At 40.6% G+C, this 17,139-nt stretch overlaps 1 protein-coding gene and 1 long non-coding RNA gene across 2 annotated transcripts; both read left to right on the plus strand.

Annotated features, from left to right (window-relative positions):
• Positions 1–12,066, plus strand: gabra2a (gamma-aminobutyric acid type A receptor subunit alpha2a). The gene is made up of 10 exons (XM_062469004.1): positions 1–258; positions 678–754; positions 3,981–4,096; positions 5,535–5,602; positions 6,793–7,013; positions 7,719–7,801; positions 8,117–8,260; positions 9,309–9,461; positions 10,764–10,966; positions 11,557–12,066. Exons 2-10 carry the CDS (start codon positions 693–695, stop codon positions 11,851–11,853), a joined length of 1,347 nt encoding a protein of 448 aa, XP_062324988.1. The 5' UTR covers positions 1–258; positions 678–692; the 3' UTR covers positions 11,854–12,066.
• Positions 12,067–12,456: 390 nt separating this feature from the next.
• LOC134026339 (uncharacterized) lies at positions 12,457–14,560 on the plus strand. Its single transcript, XR_009931350.1, has 2 exons — positions 12,457–12,493; positions 13,019–14,560. It is a non-coding gene; the product is annotated as an uncharacterized LOC134026339 (long non-coding RNA).
• The last annotated feature ends 2,579 nt before the right edge of the window (positions 14,561–17,139 follow it).

Raw genomic sequence — 17,139 nt, forward strand, 5'->3', positions numbered from 1 at the left:
CTGGCGTTAGGACCTAGTTTATGTTTCTTTGCGCTGTGTTCAACTGAGGTTTGCTTCAGTGGTTCAAGCAACATCGAGTTGATCGCGCCGGTGCAACGGTTACAGGTGAACGGCAAGAGTGGCTTCCAATATCATTTGGGATGGAATGAACAGTCAGGATTCAAGGCAGTTTCCATTTTCTCTCGTGCCAAATTTTGTTGGGTGCTTTTTTATTTGTAGCCTACTTTAGGCACTTCTTCAGTGGGATCTGCGCTTAAGGTAAGTGGGAAATCCAAACCTAAACCTAACCGTAATAAAATTACAGAAGTCTAATATTATAAGAGACAAAAAATACGTGGTGCATTTAGATGGAAGACTTAACACATGAAGGTAGTCGTTGAATTAATTGGTTGATCTATATTACTCTGGGTTATTTCTCAATAATTTAAAGCTTTATGTAGCCTATTATTAACCTGGGTGTTTTCTAGATACCCTTTTTATATGTGTTGTCGGTAGGCTCCGCTGACATTAACTGCTTTTTCAGGACCGTGATGCAGATGGTAAAATAGATTGAAAACATTTGTTGAACAAAATACAACGATGTTGGTCTCATCTGTATGGGAATTTAAGCGATTTTTGATGAATGAGATTACGTTCCATAGCAATTGCATTATTATACCTCTCTCCGGTTTGTACAGGCTTGACTGTCAGCAATGAGAGCACGGAGCTTAAACTTTCAGGCAATGTTTTCGTTGGTGGTACTGTGGCAGACAAGGTAAGCATTATTGTCCAATATCTATCTTTTTGGTATACTACATATTTAGGTAGAAAGCGAATGCAATGTGTGGCAAGCCCTACCCCCTTTGCACATATTGTTCGCAACTAAATCTATTGAATAATTGTTTATTATATCACATTACCGTTTTTTGTGTGTTTTTGTGTGCTATTTATAAGGTAAATTATAAAAGCACGAAACCCAGTGACGCGCCCTACAGTGGAAACTGTAGGTGGAGTCCTCGCACAGCTTCAGGGAGTTTGACCATTGTTTTGCAGAGAGCCTGTTCCCAGTCCATCCCCAACAACTATGTTTAGTGACTAGGCATATAATCAGAGTAAGTTGAGTTGGTGACTTGTTTTGGAGCCGAGTACATTATCTCTATAAACGGTGCTTCCAAAAGTAGGCCCTATTAAACCCCCTGAGCAATTCTATAATTTACATTAGGCTACATTAGGCCTACATTTTAATCATTTAGTTGCACAAATAGTGCACATAGAAATAATTATCTCATATTAGTCACTTACAAATGGTATATTTGAAACACTGAAAACCGAAATATTTTTTGGGTGGAAATGAAAGATCTTGCCTGCATAGCCTACGTTGGATATTCAAACCCTGGAGTTATTTTGGTCCATTCTTCCATGTGTCCCAGTTTGTTCAGATTTCAAATAGTTCCGTTTTTAAATCGTGACATACATTTTCAATGATACTGAGATTGGGACTTAAATCTTCAATTCTCCCCAGCCACGTCAAGACCTTGTGGATGGGGAGAGTGAACTGAGCTCTGCAGCTCCTTCAAAGGGATTGTTGGTTTTTCATTCATGATTGTTTCATGATTATTGATGCAACTGTGCTCACTGGAATATTCAAACACTTTATTGTACCCTTTCCCTGATCTAACTTTTTAATAATCTACTCTAGTCTTGAAAATCTTTGGTACCACAGATTTTGGAAAGGAAAGAAGAAGATGCAACGTTTGTCCAGATATAGTATCAAATTAATGGCCAGTGTCCAGAAAGCTGACATTTTGTCCAGATCAGAATCAGAATCAGAATTTGGTTTATTCGCCATGTATGTTATACAAACACGGAATTTACAGTGGCAGGGAGGTGCAAAACACTAAACATATATGAATCTTAAATTAAGTAAAAGTACAAAAGTTTAACTATTTCTAAGAACTAAACAATCTAAGAATACAACAATTTAAACATCAAATACAATTTATATAAAAATAAGAATGAGCAGCGTGAGTGGTCAACATAGTGCAATCGGATACTGAGATAAGGTGGCTTATGCATACTGAATTGCCATTAGATGGACTTATAATAGTTAAATACGTGAATGAATGTCAATGGGAGTCCTTGGCCTTGTTGAAGAGGCCAGTAGCAGATGGAAATAAACTGTTCTTATGGCGTGAGGTTTTGGTCCTAATGGACCGCAGCCTTCTGCCAGAGGGGAGTAGCTGGAACAGGGAGTGACCAGGGTGGGAGGGGTCGGCTACAATCTTCCTCGCACGCCTCAGGGTCCTCGAGGTGTGCAGGTCCTCGAGGGTAGGCAGATTGCAGCCAATCCCCTTCTCAGCAGTGCGGATGATACGCTGCAGTCAGATCTTGTCCTTGTCAGTGGCAGCAGCGTACCAGATGGTGATGGAGGAGGTGAGGATGGACTCAATGATGGCTGTGTAGAAGTGCACCATCATTGTCTTTAGCAGGTTGAATTTCTTCAGCTGCCGTAGGAAGTACATCCTCTGTTGTGCTTTTTTGGTGAGGGAGCTGATGTTCAGTTCCCACTTGAGGTCCTGGGAGAGGATGGTGCCCAGGAGGCGGAAGGACTCCACAGTGTTGACTGGGGAGTCGCACAGGGTGATGGGGTGAGTGGGGCTGTATTCTTCCTGAAGTCCACAACCATCTCCACTGTCTTAAGAGCATTGAGCTCTAAGTTGTTCTGGCTACACCAGGTCACCAGGTTGTCAGCTTTCCACCTATAGTCAGACTCATCCCCATCAGAGATGAGCCCAATGAGGGTGGTGTCATCCGCAAACTTCAGAAGTTTGAAAGACGGATGACTGGAGGTGCAGCTGTTGGTGTACAGGGAGAAGAGCAGAGGGGAAAGGACGCAGCCCTGAGGAGATCCGGTGCTGATGGACAGGGAGTCAGAGACTTGTGTTCCCAACTTAACACACTGCTTCCTGTCAGACAGGAAGTCTGTGATACACCTGCAGGTGGAGTCAGGCACATTCAACTGGGAGAGCTTGTCCTGAAGCAGGGCGGCGATGATGGTGGTTAAGGCAGAGCTGAAGTTCACAAACAGGATCCTGGCATAGGATGCTGGGGAGTCCAGTTGCTGTAGGGTGAAGTGGAGGGCCATGTTAACAGCGTCATCCACAGATCTGTTGGCTCTGTAGGCAAACTGCTGTGGGTCCAGGAAAGGGTCTGTGATGGATTTGAGGTCAAAAGACTTCATTACCACAGAGGTCAGGGCGACAGGTCTGTAGTCATTGAATCCTGTTGGCCTTGGCTTTTTGGGCACAGGGATGATGGTGGAGGACTTGAGACAGGCTGTCACATGGCATGTCTCCAGGGAGGTGTAGATACCATATGAAATGAATGGCCAGTGTCCAGAAGGCTTGCATTTTGTCCAGATACAGTATCAAATGAATTGCCAGTGCCCAGCAGGCTGACATTTTGAGGAACAGAAGGGTTCAACTTGTATTGGCCTCTTAAATTGAACCCTTCTGTTCCTCACTCAAAATGTTCCTCCTCAACCTTTTTGGAAAAGAAAGATAAAGGTGCAGTGATCTTAAGTCTTAAAACATATACATTTTGAATCCCTTTCATTTACCAGTGCATAAACTGATTCAGTATATTATTAGTCAGTACATATACATGTAATGTATCTTGAATGGGAGACCATTCCTATGGACTGAGGCAGGGGTTACTGAGGACGGCTTTCAGTTTGACTGGGCTTTTTAGTACAGTGAGAAAAGCAGATCAACTCTCACAAACATAACATGGCAAAATTCACCAGCTAATGTGAAGCATATTTTTCAGATTTTCAGATTCAAAACATCTTTAACTTTCAAACAATATACTGTTGAGTGTGAAATTTAGATTTAATCCAACAGCTCTCCTTCTCTTCCTCTCTTTTATTGAGTATAATGTAGCTCTTTCTTTCTCTCAAACACATTCTTGCACACGAATAATGATTTGTTACCTTCTTTTAGATCAAGAGCAGAATCCAATTCCACAGATGTCTTCAAGAATAACATCAAAACCTTCACCAAAATATTGGACAGCCTTCTGGATGGCTATGACAATAGGCTGAGACCTGGACTTGGGGGTGAGAACATCTTTAGTACTATGTAATTGTATTTATTTTGTTATATTTATTTTCTAACCACTATGCATTTCTTGCAACATGATCTATTAAATTTTGTCACTGTACTGTGAGTGCATATGTTGTAGACTAGGGATTTACACATCCTAATTAAAGTGCTAATAATTTGTCTTGCCTGAGATTTGATTTGGTCTTCTGGAAATGTGTTTCTTGGTACAACTGACCTGACCTAGGATTCAGTCAATTACACTCAAATTTAGATTTTTATCTCAGATATTTTGGGGGTAAAAGTAAACCCATGGTATTAATGACTTAAATATGATTCAACCCTCATAATTTTTTTTCAATTACAACCAATGTTATGGATGACTGGCACAACAATATGCTGCTTTAGCAGTAAGTTTCAAAGCTTGAAAAGTTTTCAAAATTTAAAAGTCTGTATAGCTAGCTAGAAAACATGCTTTGTGCTTCCGTGCATACAAGTAATTTGTAACTGTTGACACTTTTGGAGCTTGAATTATGGCAAAACAGACAATGGAAAAAGAATATGAATTCCAAAAAGTGGCGGAAGATTGCAGTTGGTGTGAAAGCACGAGTCTGGGGATGAAGTATCACTAATAAATACTGATTAACGCTGCATAGGAACAAGGGAACTGAGAACGTTGCCAAAAAATAGGACAGTAAAATAATTCTCAAACCTGCCTATCCAAATAATGCCTTTTCTAATACCAAAAATGCTTGGAGTGGCACCCACTCATAATCTAGTGTTGTTAACAGGTATAAACTACATGATAAGAGGTATACCCTTGGGCATCTTAGCTATTCCCTGACCCCTTTGAGATATACAAAAAAAACTCAAACATCCAGCACTACATATCGTATAGGCTGGTAAACAAGTCCTCTGCAGAATCTTCCCATGGGCCAGTGCTGCATCTCTGCAAAGTCAGTTGATTGACTTCCAGGAAAACCTTGCCCTAACTGAGGCTGACTGTGACGCTCTCACCTTCTGGAACAATATGGTGACTGCAGATAATTTCCCTCTCCTGCATAAGCTGGTACTTCACATCCTCATAATGTTTGGCTCAACCTACAGCTGTGAGTCTGCATGCTCAACAATGAACACGTGAAGAACAAGTACTGCAGCTGACTCACCAATATACACTTGCATCAGTGTCTCCACCTGGCCATCACACCTTTTTTTGATGTGATTCAAGTTTCTAAGCAATTGAGAAAATTGTAACTGTTCAGTGCAAAGTCTTTTGTCAATGGAATGTATAGGAATTGTGCAAGATGATGCAACGCTGCTAAGGGCCCTATTGCGAGTTTACAAACGGGTGTTTTTGGAACAGAGGCCTTTTTACTGTACGAGCAAATTTCGCAATTGGCACAGTATTAGTTTAATGAATGTGTTTTTATATGTTTTCTTTTGTGTGTTTCACAGATCGGGTGACAGAGGTCAAGACTGATATTTATGTCACCAGTTTTGGTCCTGTATCAGACACAGATATGGTAAGTTTGCTAAGTTCTAACCTTCATTTCCAATTCTTATCCTCCGTCTTTGTTCTCCAAGCTGTTACCTGCTGAGGCCTGAAAAGCTTTCTTCTGTTCCTACATAATACTCTCAGTCCTCCACTTTAGTCTGCTCTCAAATATTTAAACAGTAAAGAAGAGTAGGGAAATGGTCACTAGAGCCAGCTTCTTCAGAAGGGAAAGGAATGGTGTAATATATTATTCATCCCGTGGCTCCATCAAATTCAAAAAGCATAATTTCACAGAAGGGGGAATCTCTATCACTTGGCTTTGATAGTTTTTCTGTGTTAGGCACACCTGTCTAGGTCTCTTTCGGGTATATTTGAAAGCATTCCTGCTACTCCTTGTGTCTTGCTTTTAAATATATAATGTTTTTATTCACTTAAATCTAGTTATCCACTGTCACTGTGTTTAAACAATACACCTAGTTCCTATTTTATTTGCACAGACAAGGTTCGTCATCACAGGCAGACAGGGTAATACAGGCAATCCAAAGACATACTCGGGGCCAACAGACAAAGGTCAAAAGACAATGAAAACTATAGAATACAATGGATAGGGTTATGCTTAAACTGAACTAAGAAAGGCTTTGCAGAGACCACAAGAACACGGGTATACTGTAACAAGACACAGGAGCAGGCAGTTACTCTCATCCTCCAGGGAAGAAGATCACAGCCTCCTAGTCTTGGGTGTGGCACTAATAATACAACAAACCTTAACTTCTGAAAATGAATGTGTGATTGCACAAATGTTTTGTGCAAATATTTTATATTATAATACATATTTTATTTGAAAAAAATACGATAGAAATACCTACAGTCACAACAATGTAGTTCCATAGGAACTGGTATGTAGTTGCACTTCCTTATGGTTTAGCGGTACACGTTATTACACAAGTGAAACTTGGTATGGGGGTCGTTGGGCTTTCAGTTGGAAGTGGATGTTATATGTTTTAGCCCCTTAACCCACTTACCCTTACACCCATCCCCATACTGTGCCATATTACAAATTTGTAATAACCTATACCACTAACACTTGCTACCATTTCATTACATAGCAATTTCTATCTACATACAATGTTTTACTATAGGTATTGCTGAGTAGACATGGTAGTGAATGTAACCTTCATGTGAAGTGTTGCCTTATTTTTTTACCTTCTCCTTCTTTAGGAGTACACTGTTGATGTATTTTTCCGCCAGAGTTGGAAGGATGAGCGATTGAAGTTCCATGGGCCAATGAATATCCTGCGACTAAACAATCTAATGGCGAGTAAAATCTGGACTCCAGACACTTTTTTTCATAACGGGAAGAAGTCCGTAGCTCACAACATGACCATGCCCAACAAACTTCTCAGAATCATGGACAATGGAACTCTGCTGTACACCATGAGGTATGTAGTGACTCACACTCATGATACCAAGTGTCTGTTTTATATTAGAATGTGTGTTTCTTAAATTGTTCAAAGAATATTCTTTACGGGTTCATGGTTGTACAATCCTCCTGTAACATCCTCTTATCAACGATTGTAATTTATTTCCAAAACCACAATTCAAATAAAGGCCATCATTGCCACTAAGTACATTTATTTATAGATATAACATGTAAATCGTTAACTTGCATAAATATTCAGGTTGTTTGCAACCCAAGAAGTTAACTCACTCATATCTATTGTATTAGCCTACCTTGGGTAAGAACAAGATAATTTTATATTACGACATTTGTAACTAACCAGAGCGATGCTTTAGACGGGTTGCTGATAGTCAACTATGAATGTTCATTAAAGACTCTGCTCATCATGTTCATGCTGTTCATAGTCCCCCTCTGAGACGGTACGCATCAATCAGTGCTGTCAACGTCTCACATTGTAATTTAAAGAATATTTTGGAAATTGTTTTTCCAATCAGGGCTCCCCATGATGGCAAACTTCTCTCAGCCTCGAGTTATCTTACATATCTGCATAGTTATTATGTATTGCCACTTTGGGTAGATCAATTATACAGTAGTTAACTTTTGCATTTAACATTGTAGACATACACTCAAACACATACGTCCATATATATGGACTCTTAAGAGTGTTATGTTTGTGCCATCTTAGGTTAACAGTCCAGGCGGAATGCCCCATGCACCTTGAAGATTTCCCCATGGACTCCCACTCCTGTCCACTGAAGTTTGGCAGCTGTAAGTGTGAATAATGTCCAAATGAATTCACACACAAGGGATGCATCTGTAGCTAAATACTCTATTTGAAAAAGCACAGATCATTAGGGCTGCTCAGTAGGTAATGAAAAAATCATAATCACTATTATTACCATTCTGATTACTTTGAGTTTGTGCGTCTGTGTTAGTGACACCACCTACTGCACTATGAACAATTTCTCAACCGTAAACTATAAAGAATATACATTTAAATGTCCTCCTTCCATTTTAGTTACTATATTGTCTTTAATCCCTTTTGTGGAATTTCATGTTCATATCCCAATCTACTCTTTTCAGATGCCTACACCATGACAGAAGTTACTTACATTTGGACTAGGAATGCATCAGCGTCTGTGGTGGTAGCCCCAGATGGATCCCGACTGAACCAATATGACTTGCTGGGTCAAACAGTGGAAAATAACACAATCAAATCTAGCACTGGTGAGTTTATTATAATATACTATGGGTCATATAGTATATTAGGTAACAGTAATTCGAGAAAGAATAAAGGAACACAGCATGTGCTGTGATTTATAATACACAAGTGAAGGCACTTGGGCAGCGCATTTCCTAAAACTCATTAACTACACCTGTGTTAGCCTGCTTCAAGCCCATTGGCCCATGTCCAATAAGGCGGCATTATAAGGCTGCACGGATACGCACACACCCACTGTTATTGTATTATTGTGCTGCTGCCACCCTCCACCATCCCCATCTCCCCCATGGTGTCTGTATGTTACTGTCCATCAGGGGGATCCTTTTTCTATTTGCTCCCCGCCTCATATTCTATGCATGTTGCGCGTTAATTTGAGAGGCATGGAGTGCTTCCCCCAGATACATCCACTCTGGTATCAATAAATGTTCAAATATAATGCGTTTTGATTGAAATGTGGTTGTCTCACTAACTCACAAAATGTCATATTACCAAAAAATGATACACTTTACTTGACAAATAAGTGAGCTTATAATAACGAATCACTATGGCCCAGTTTCACAGACGTGGATTAATCCTAGTTCTAGACTAAAAACTAATACACTTTTCAATAGATATATTCCTTGAATTTTCCTGTTACTTAAGGACTAGGCTTAATTAATTCATGTCTGGGAAACTGAGTCTTAAAGCATTTTCAACATATTAGTCAACAGTTAAAGGTACAATAGGTATGTCTTTGTCACAAACACGATGTGTACAATAAAGAGGCTGTCTCAGAGTTGTTCAGTAGTGCCAATGGAATGTCAATTAAAACATTTGGGAGCAGCATGATTCTTTCCAGCCAAGTAGGTCCCAGCCATCCTGTGCCAGACAATCGCCTTCTAAAGATGAGCTTTCCTCCTGATTGTTTTTTTTTTTTTTTTTTTTGGCAAAAACAGTCAATCAAACATGAATTGGAGGAAAGCTTGAAATTCTGACCAGAGTTGGGGTGCTGTTTATCATATACTGTATATATGTTTTTTATAATGTTACTGCTCTCTCTTTCTCTTTGTTTAGGCGAGTACACAGTCATGATGGCCCATTTCCATCTGAAGAGAAAGATTGGTTACTTTGTTATCCAGACCTATCTTCCCTGCATCATGACCGTCATCCTCTCCCAGGTCTCCTTCTGGCTAAACCGTGAATCTGTGCCAGCCAGGACTGTCTTTGGTGAGTATGTAGCTGATTTGTCTTCTAATGTCATGGTAATACTGTATTTTAGACACATAAAAACGGAAACCTTAACCTTACATTCTAGAATGCAATATCCACACCATGTCATAGAATAAGTCATTCTGATACCAACATGAACAACCTGTGCCATTGTATAGGCCTCTTTGACACTTGCAATTGATGTTATATATAATTTGATCAGGCTCGTGCACAGAACACAGAACCCCCCTCCACCCTCCAAAAATTTAAAATAAAGTAAAAAGCTAAACAAAAAACAAACAGGCAAGGAATCCTGCCCCTCTGCCCTGCCATTGACAAAGTGCCCTCTTGACTGGATGTTTTTTTGTGTTTGTTTTTGAAAGAACACTACCAAAGAGTATGTGGGAACATTAAAAATGAAAGTAAAAAACAGAATACTCCTCTCCTTTGAAATTGTTTTGCCTAAATTGAAATGCACCGCTTGCCTTCTGTTCAATGCATTGCCCATTAACTGGTTCAAATTTGTTACAGAAAAACAACTAACTATTGTGAAAGAACTCTGTCAGAATTCTGCCTTTTGCTGTCTATAATATTATTCTATGAAGCCACAAATATAAAAAAGTCACACAGATTATTTCATCGTGTTATCAAAACGTGTTTGAAGAAAGCAAGACATGCTTGAGTGTAGCACTTGTGTTTGTAGCTTATTTTTGGGCAAGTGTTTGTCACTGAGGCAGTGGGGGAGTGGGAGAAAGTAGGAACAAGCTTGCTTTGGTGTGTCTGCCAGTGAGTGTAGCAGAGCGAAGCAACATCAAAGGGAAAACACATTATTCACTCAAAGCACTAGGGTGGTGTGTGAATGGTGAATGTGATAGGGTGAGATTTCCACATGTCCTACAGCACCCAACAGTGTGTGTGCCACGGGGAGGAACTTGAGTCAGCTGTGGGAAAATACTTTGCCTGAAAATGCCTTCATAAACCTGCCATAAGTATTACTCACTGCTAACGCTTCCTCTTCTAACGCCATGGAATTGAATAACCCATGGTTCACTTATACTGGCATACAAAACAGAAATCTGGGGAATTAACTAAATTGACCATATACCATTTCTGGGTCCCTTAATGGGTTTATGTGTGTGAGAAAGACATCAGTATGTTAGGCAGACTCATTTTACAGATGCATCTAAAGAGCTTATCAGAAAGTAAGACAATCATTTTATTTTGCCTATTCTATATCAATTTCACAGGTTGTGTATGTTGCAATAGCTAAATATATTTAAAAAAAGATTTTCCTTTTTTCTCTGCCCTTTGATGATGCAGGTGTTACAACAGTACTCACTATGACAACCCTCAGTATTAGTGCCCGTAATTCCTTGCCTAAAGTTGCCTACGCTACCGCCATGGATTGGTTCATTGCAGTGTGTTATGCCTTCGTTTTCTCTGCACTCATCGAATTTGCTACAGTCAACTACTTCACCAAAAGAGGCTGGGCCTGGGATGGCAAAAGTGTGGTCAATGACAAGGTAATGTCACTTAAAGAACTCCAATCTTTTGAACAAAGCTATTTTTGCACTTTTAGATGTAGAAGACTGATGCAGTATTTCTGATTGTTTCAGAGAAGTATTAGCAGCCTGGCAAATAAGAAATATAGACCAAGACTTGAGCATAGCTTCTAAACCTCAAAATACCTTGAATTCTTTATTACAATAACTTTTATTGTTTATATGAGCATCAATCATCACCATTTTTCCCTCACATTGACTGACAAGACTGGGCAGATAATACATAGGCCAGGGGATAGCCATTAGCCACAGAGAACAGTAAGCTGAAAGGGTCAAGTAGGTTGTGTCTCTGCAGCATGGGATGACTAGGGACATACCCCTACTTTGAGTGTTTTGCTTTCATACATATCCTACTTTCAGTTTCGAGATTCAATCATTTTGATACAATAGAGGCCAAAAGCATTTAAATTCAAATAATAACTATAAGTTATTACAACACAACACAAACCCACACCCAAATGATCACACACACACTCTCTTTCTTTGTATTTATACTGCTTTACTGATTTGTGTAGTTTACTGAAGATTAGTTTTCTCTTTATTCTCTACAGAAAAAAGAGGCATCTGTCACGAAGAAGAACAATGCATTTGCAGTTGCTGTGGCAAACTATGGTCCAAATGTCACCAAGGACACGGGACTGTCCACTATAGCCAAAAGTGCTGCCACCGACAAGTCCAAACCAGAGCCCAAACCAGAGCAGAACAAGAAGACCTTCAACAGTGTGAGCAAAATCGACCGCATGTCCCGGATCATGTTTCCTGTGCTCTTTAGCAGTTTCAACTTGGTCTACTGGGCCACATACCTCAACAGAGAACTGGTTATACACAACATGGTCCCATCAAATTAACAAAAACCTAAAAGAGTGTTCACACCGAGACTGAGACTCATTTTTGTGTGAATTTGGTTACTTGCAAAGTCTTGGAGTTTATTTTCCACTGCATTTATTGGAAATTACATTTTTCATTTACATTTTTTGCTTGTAGCATATGGATTCGTTTTAACTTTGAAATGAATAAAATGTAGCAAAGCTGACTTGTAGTATAGCATACTACTTTTCAGAATCAGAATTAGCTTTATTCGAAGTTCACACAAACAAGGAATTTATTGTGTCAGGAAGGTGCATACGATAAACATATAAGAATCTTAAATATAAAAAGTTGAAAAAGTACAACAGTCTCTTTTGGCACTCTAGGGGACACTTTAGCCCACCCTGCCCCACCCTGTCCCACCCTGCCCCACCCTGCCCTGCCCCACCCTGCCCCACCCTGCCCCACCCTGCCCCGCCCTGCCCCACCCTGTCCCACCCTGCCCCACCCTGCCCCACCCTGCCCCACCCTGTCCCACCCTGCCCCACCCTGCCCCACCCTGTCCCACCCTGCCCTGCCCCACCTTGCCCCACCCTGTCCCACCCTGCCCCACCCTGCCCCACCCTGCTCCACCCTGCCCTGCCCCACCCTGCCCCACCCTGCCCCACCCTGCCCCACCCTGTCCCACCCTGCCCCACCCTGTCCCACCCTGCCCCGCCCTGTCCCGCCCTGCCCCACCCTGCCCCGCCCTGCCCTGCCCCACCCTGCCCTGTCCCACCCTGCCCCGCCCTGCCCCACCCTGCCCCACCCTGCCCTGTCCCACCCTGCTCCGCCCTGTCCCACCATGCCCCACCCTGCCCCGCCCCACCCTGCCCCGCCCTGCCCCACCCCGCCCTACCCTGCCCTGTCCCACCCTGCCCCGCCCCGCCCTGCCCCGCCCTGCCCCGCCCCGCCCTGCCCCACCCTGCCCCACCCTGCCACGCCCTGCCCCACCCTGCCCTGCCCCGCCCTGCCCCATCCTGCCCTGCCCCATCCTGCCCCACCCTGCCCTGCCCCACCCTGAGTCCACCTTGCCCCACTATGTCCCACACTGCCCCACACTGCCCCACCCTGAGTCCACCCTGCCCCACCCTGCGCCACCCTGCTCCACCCTGAGTCCACCCTGCCCCATCCTGAGTCCACCCTGCCCCACCCTGCCCAATCCAGTATGGAAACCATCAGGCAGGATAATAATAGGATTTTCCGTGATTGTAATTGTATACCTAGTGTACTGTTATGACATTAAAGTCAGCACCATCACACCAGGTATAAACTGCTACTACTAGCAAACAGTAAAAAATATACAATAAAAATATACTTTAGATTTACAACAGCTAGTGAACCCAATTACGATTTTTCATTGGTAATTTCGCAGCTTTCAACTCCAGCTGTGCTGACAGTATTTTGCAATCCCACCCTCCAGCTAAATTAATGGAATTCTTATTAGCTATTTTATTCACTTAAAATGCCAAATACCATATAATTTAATATGTTACCTGCATGAAACAAATATCATGTTTTCAATTGGGTTTAAGAAACATTTTTGAAAATATTGGGACTGTAAAAAGCCAAATGATGATGCAAAAACTGACATGGCAGTCGAGGGTTTGACAACCCTTTGGTATAGTAGTGCAGAATAGCTAGAAAATGATCTTACATTTTGAAAACTGTGCCAGGCAAAAGGGGGAATTACTTTTTGTTCAGTGCTAATGTACAAGCTATTTAAACATGTTTAAAGCGTTACTAATTTGATACTGTGCATTATACTTCTAGAACCTTTACTTTTATGACAGAATGTGTAAATATTAAAGAAAATGTACTGTAAACAAAAGCACAACCCCTAAGATCCAGGCCACAGGGATGATCCTCATCAAGCCTCTCGTAAATACTATACGTCTTTAGCAACCCTTGTTTTAAAAACAGGTTTCTTATTTAAAGAGCATGAACTTATAACATACTGAAGAATGATGCTCCACCATTTTTAAACCAAGTGAACTCAAACACAACTTTTTCAATGATCACCATAAGTTCAGGTATATATTTGACATCTGCCACTCAAAATGAAAACAACGACACTGTGACACAAGTTACTAAATGGACACATAAGTGTAATGAGTGAGTGTAGAAATCTATGTCAGTAAAGGGACACATTTATAAAGTTATATATAGGATATATGTCAATCAATGTAGTGTTTATTCAGTTTAGTATTTGTTGATAGTCTCCTGATATGGAGATACTGTAGATCGTGCCCACACGTGAGTCTAATGTATTTAGTCCGTGCGAGATGGATTGAGGTTATCGTTTTTTTTAACAATAATTCTTAAGAACAGGCATCTCGGGTTTTCTGTAAGATTTGAATAACTTGTGGACAAGATTGTTTCTGATGTCCTATGTGTCTTAAATCACCTTGTGAAATGTTAGTATTATGCATATCATTGTTATCAGAAACGGTTTCTATGTTTGTAAATTTGTATCTTAATTTGTATGTTTGTATGTTAATATACTGTACACAAATGTGGTATATCAAAAAAAGTTACACGAAACATTCCAATTACAGATAAGACACAATTATGATATCTAATTGTTTTGTAAAATGTTTTTACGTGAAGTCTGAGCGAATTTTATTTTGTTTTTCTCATGCTCAACATGTCAAAATCCCTGGGAAAAAAAACAGACAAATTTTAAATAAAGTTTTGCACATTTTAATTCATTACTTGATTTGAAATCAACAGGGTAACTGTTTATCATCCCTCCATTGACTGGTGTATGTCAATCAACTTGGTCCCACCATACTAATTTCCGAAAAACCAGACACAGGTGATGAGTGAGTGAGTGACACCCATTTTCATGTGCCTACTTGTGTGTCATGTGACATGATTCAAAATGAGGCACTGAAGACTGCAATATTGAATCCAACATCAACTGTTGGGTCAACGGTTGTGTGGTCAACACGAGGGTGCATCAGCGAGGCGCCATGTTATCAGGAACATGTACAGGAATTGAATAGATGAATTGTCCAATGTAGACGTTTTTATATTAAGAATGCTATCAACCTACAATTCCCATCAGCGTTAATAATTGTTTCTGCTCTACTAAAATGTAGCTTTTACTTGGAGCTGAATTAGAGTTGGTTGGATGGACATTTGGCCAATGAGCGAAACCCAATGGGCCAGTGCACATAGTCCAAGTGGGCCTTAAGTACAGCCCAATGTTGACCCCTACTGCTCCAACCTAGGCATGTCTGCAGGAGACTCGAACCTTGCCGCTGAATGGTACAGTTGAATGCCTACTGTAAGCTTAACAACACTTAATTGTGTAGATATGGAGATATGCATGTTTGGGAATGAATGTACTCAATTAGGATTAGGGACATGCCGTCAAACAGGAGAACCTCTTCCACCCAAAGGACATGCCTAGGGTTGAATATTATTAATATTTTTTTATATTGTGGATCAACTACCCTTTTCTGTTTAACTCTACTTGTATACATTTGGTATCATGTGAAATGACATGTTCAATGACAGCGAAACATAAAAAATAAAAAGGTAATTGTATTGCATTTAACTTTAGAACTCTCAATGTTTAAATATGTTCCAGTCAAATTTCATTTGAAGTGGCAGATGGAACATTGTGCACGTTTAAGCTTTAGAATGAATCAAACTTGTCCACATACAAGCCACCCCTTAAGCAGTCTCAGCTCTCCTTGCCAACACACATGCAAGAGTCAGCAAGACATCTAGTGCATACGTCTACAGCTGAAATCTCAGCATTGCTACAATGCGAAACACTGCTGATAGCAAGTTTGAGTATTAAATGCTTGGACTTGCTCAAAAGTCCACAATCAATACATAGAGGCTACACAAGAAAACAAGTGCTGCACAGTTCATCAGCAGATTTACCTCTGTGTGAAGTCTCACACTTAATCCTCAACCTGCTTCTGCATCATTAGTCGCAGTTACTGTCTGCTTTTGAATAATCTACCCACTCTAATAAAAACCCACGACTGGCATTTTATAGTGAGATGTAAATGAATCAACCCATTGAATGGTATTTTTGTTGGAGTTCAAGCAGAGACTTGGCTCCAGTATAATTTACACTTTATTACAGACTAACTTTAGTGCTAGAAAAACTGTTTTCATGGTCGATAGGTCTCTCTGTGGATAAACACTGTCCAGTACAAAACTATTAATTTATACATAAATTTCAACTACCATATTTACAGTTACTAACCATCAGTAAATACATTGTCAGTCACGTTTTAAGTTTGAAAACATTAAAGGCGGTAATGATCCATAATTAAGACCGGAGACTTGTAATAGAGAAGTAGATTCAATAGATTAATGACAGATTTATTGGTGGTAAATAAACATTATACACATTTTTCTTTAGTTGGATACAATACACAAGATGGACAACCAGTCACCGTATTTCCAATGATACAACTAGATGGAACTAGCAAATGATCACACCCCATACCAGCTGTTGAAGTTAAAACTCTGCAAACAACCTTTTGAGTCTTAACTACATGGCTGCATTATCATTAAGAACAGCAATTACATTTTACATTTACATTTTACATTTACATTTAGTCATTTAGCAGACGCTCTTATCCAGAGCGACTTACAGTAAGTACAGGGACATTCCCCCGAGGCAAGTAGGGTGAAGTGCCTTGCCCAAGGACACAACGTCAGTTTGCATGACCAGGAATCGAACTGGCAACCTTCGGATTACTAGCCCGATTCCCTCACCGCTCAGCCACCTGATTACCAATTAAGTAGCAAACCGCATCATTCATCTGTCCACCAAGCAAGACACAACTTTAACAGTTTCTCATCGTATGTGGACGTCTGTGTCAGAAATGCAATCTTTTTTTCCTCATGAGAAAACGTGCTGTCGGATTAAGATGAGCTATCATGTGTGCCATTTTATATAATTTTATCCTGTGTAATTTTATATCCAATTCCAGTTAGTATCACCCCAATCCCTCTATACTAACTATTCTATTTCTTGACACATTTCTCAAATGTTTTTACATACACTGACACACAGTTTACTGTTCGATGACCAGAAGATGTGACATAAAAGGTGAACAAAATAATGGTAGAAGACTGACTGTATAACAGCAGTAGAGGCAACATGTAAAATGGTATGAGGGCTGTAAAAGGGGATACACTGTTATGCCTTATGCAGGATCTAGGTTCAGAGCACAGCTGGCCTAAACATGGAGATCAAATGGAATGAGTGGTGTTATTAATACATTTGCACAGAAAAAAGAGACAAAGACTCA

Source organism: Osmerus eperlanus, chromosome 9 (genome assembly GCF_963692335.1).
Source record: "Osmerus eperlanus chromosome 9, fOsmEpe2.1, whole genome shotgun sequence".
NCBI lineage: Eukaryota > Metazoa > Chordata > Actinopteri > Osmeriformes > Osmeridae > Osmerus > Osmerus eperlanus.

What these genes read in the sequence shown, in the direction of transcription:
- gabra2a (XM_062469004.1), top strand. Translation starts at nt 693, where the DNA reads ATGAGAGCACGGAGCTTAAACTTTCAGGCAATGTTTTCGTTGGTGGTA. An exon ending in GTGGTACTGTGGCAGACAAG is followed by an intron (nt 755 to 3,980) that starts GTAAGCATTATT and finishes ACCTTCTTTTAG; the next exon opens with ATCAAGAGCAGAATCCAATT. An exon ending in GCTGAGACCTGGACTTGGGG is followed by an intron (nt 4,097 to 5,534) that starts GTGAGAACATCT and finishes TGTGTTTCACAG; the next exon opens with ATCGGGTGACAGAGGTCAAG.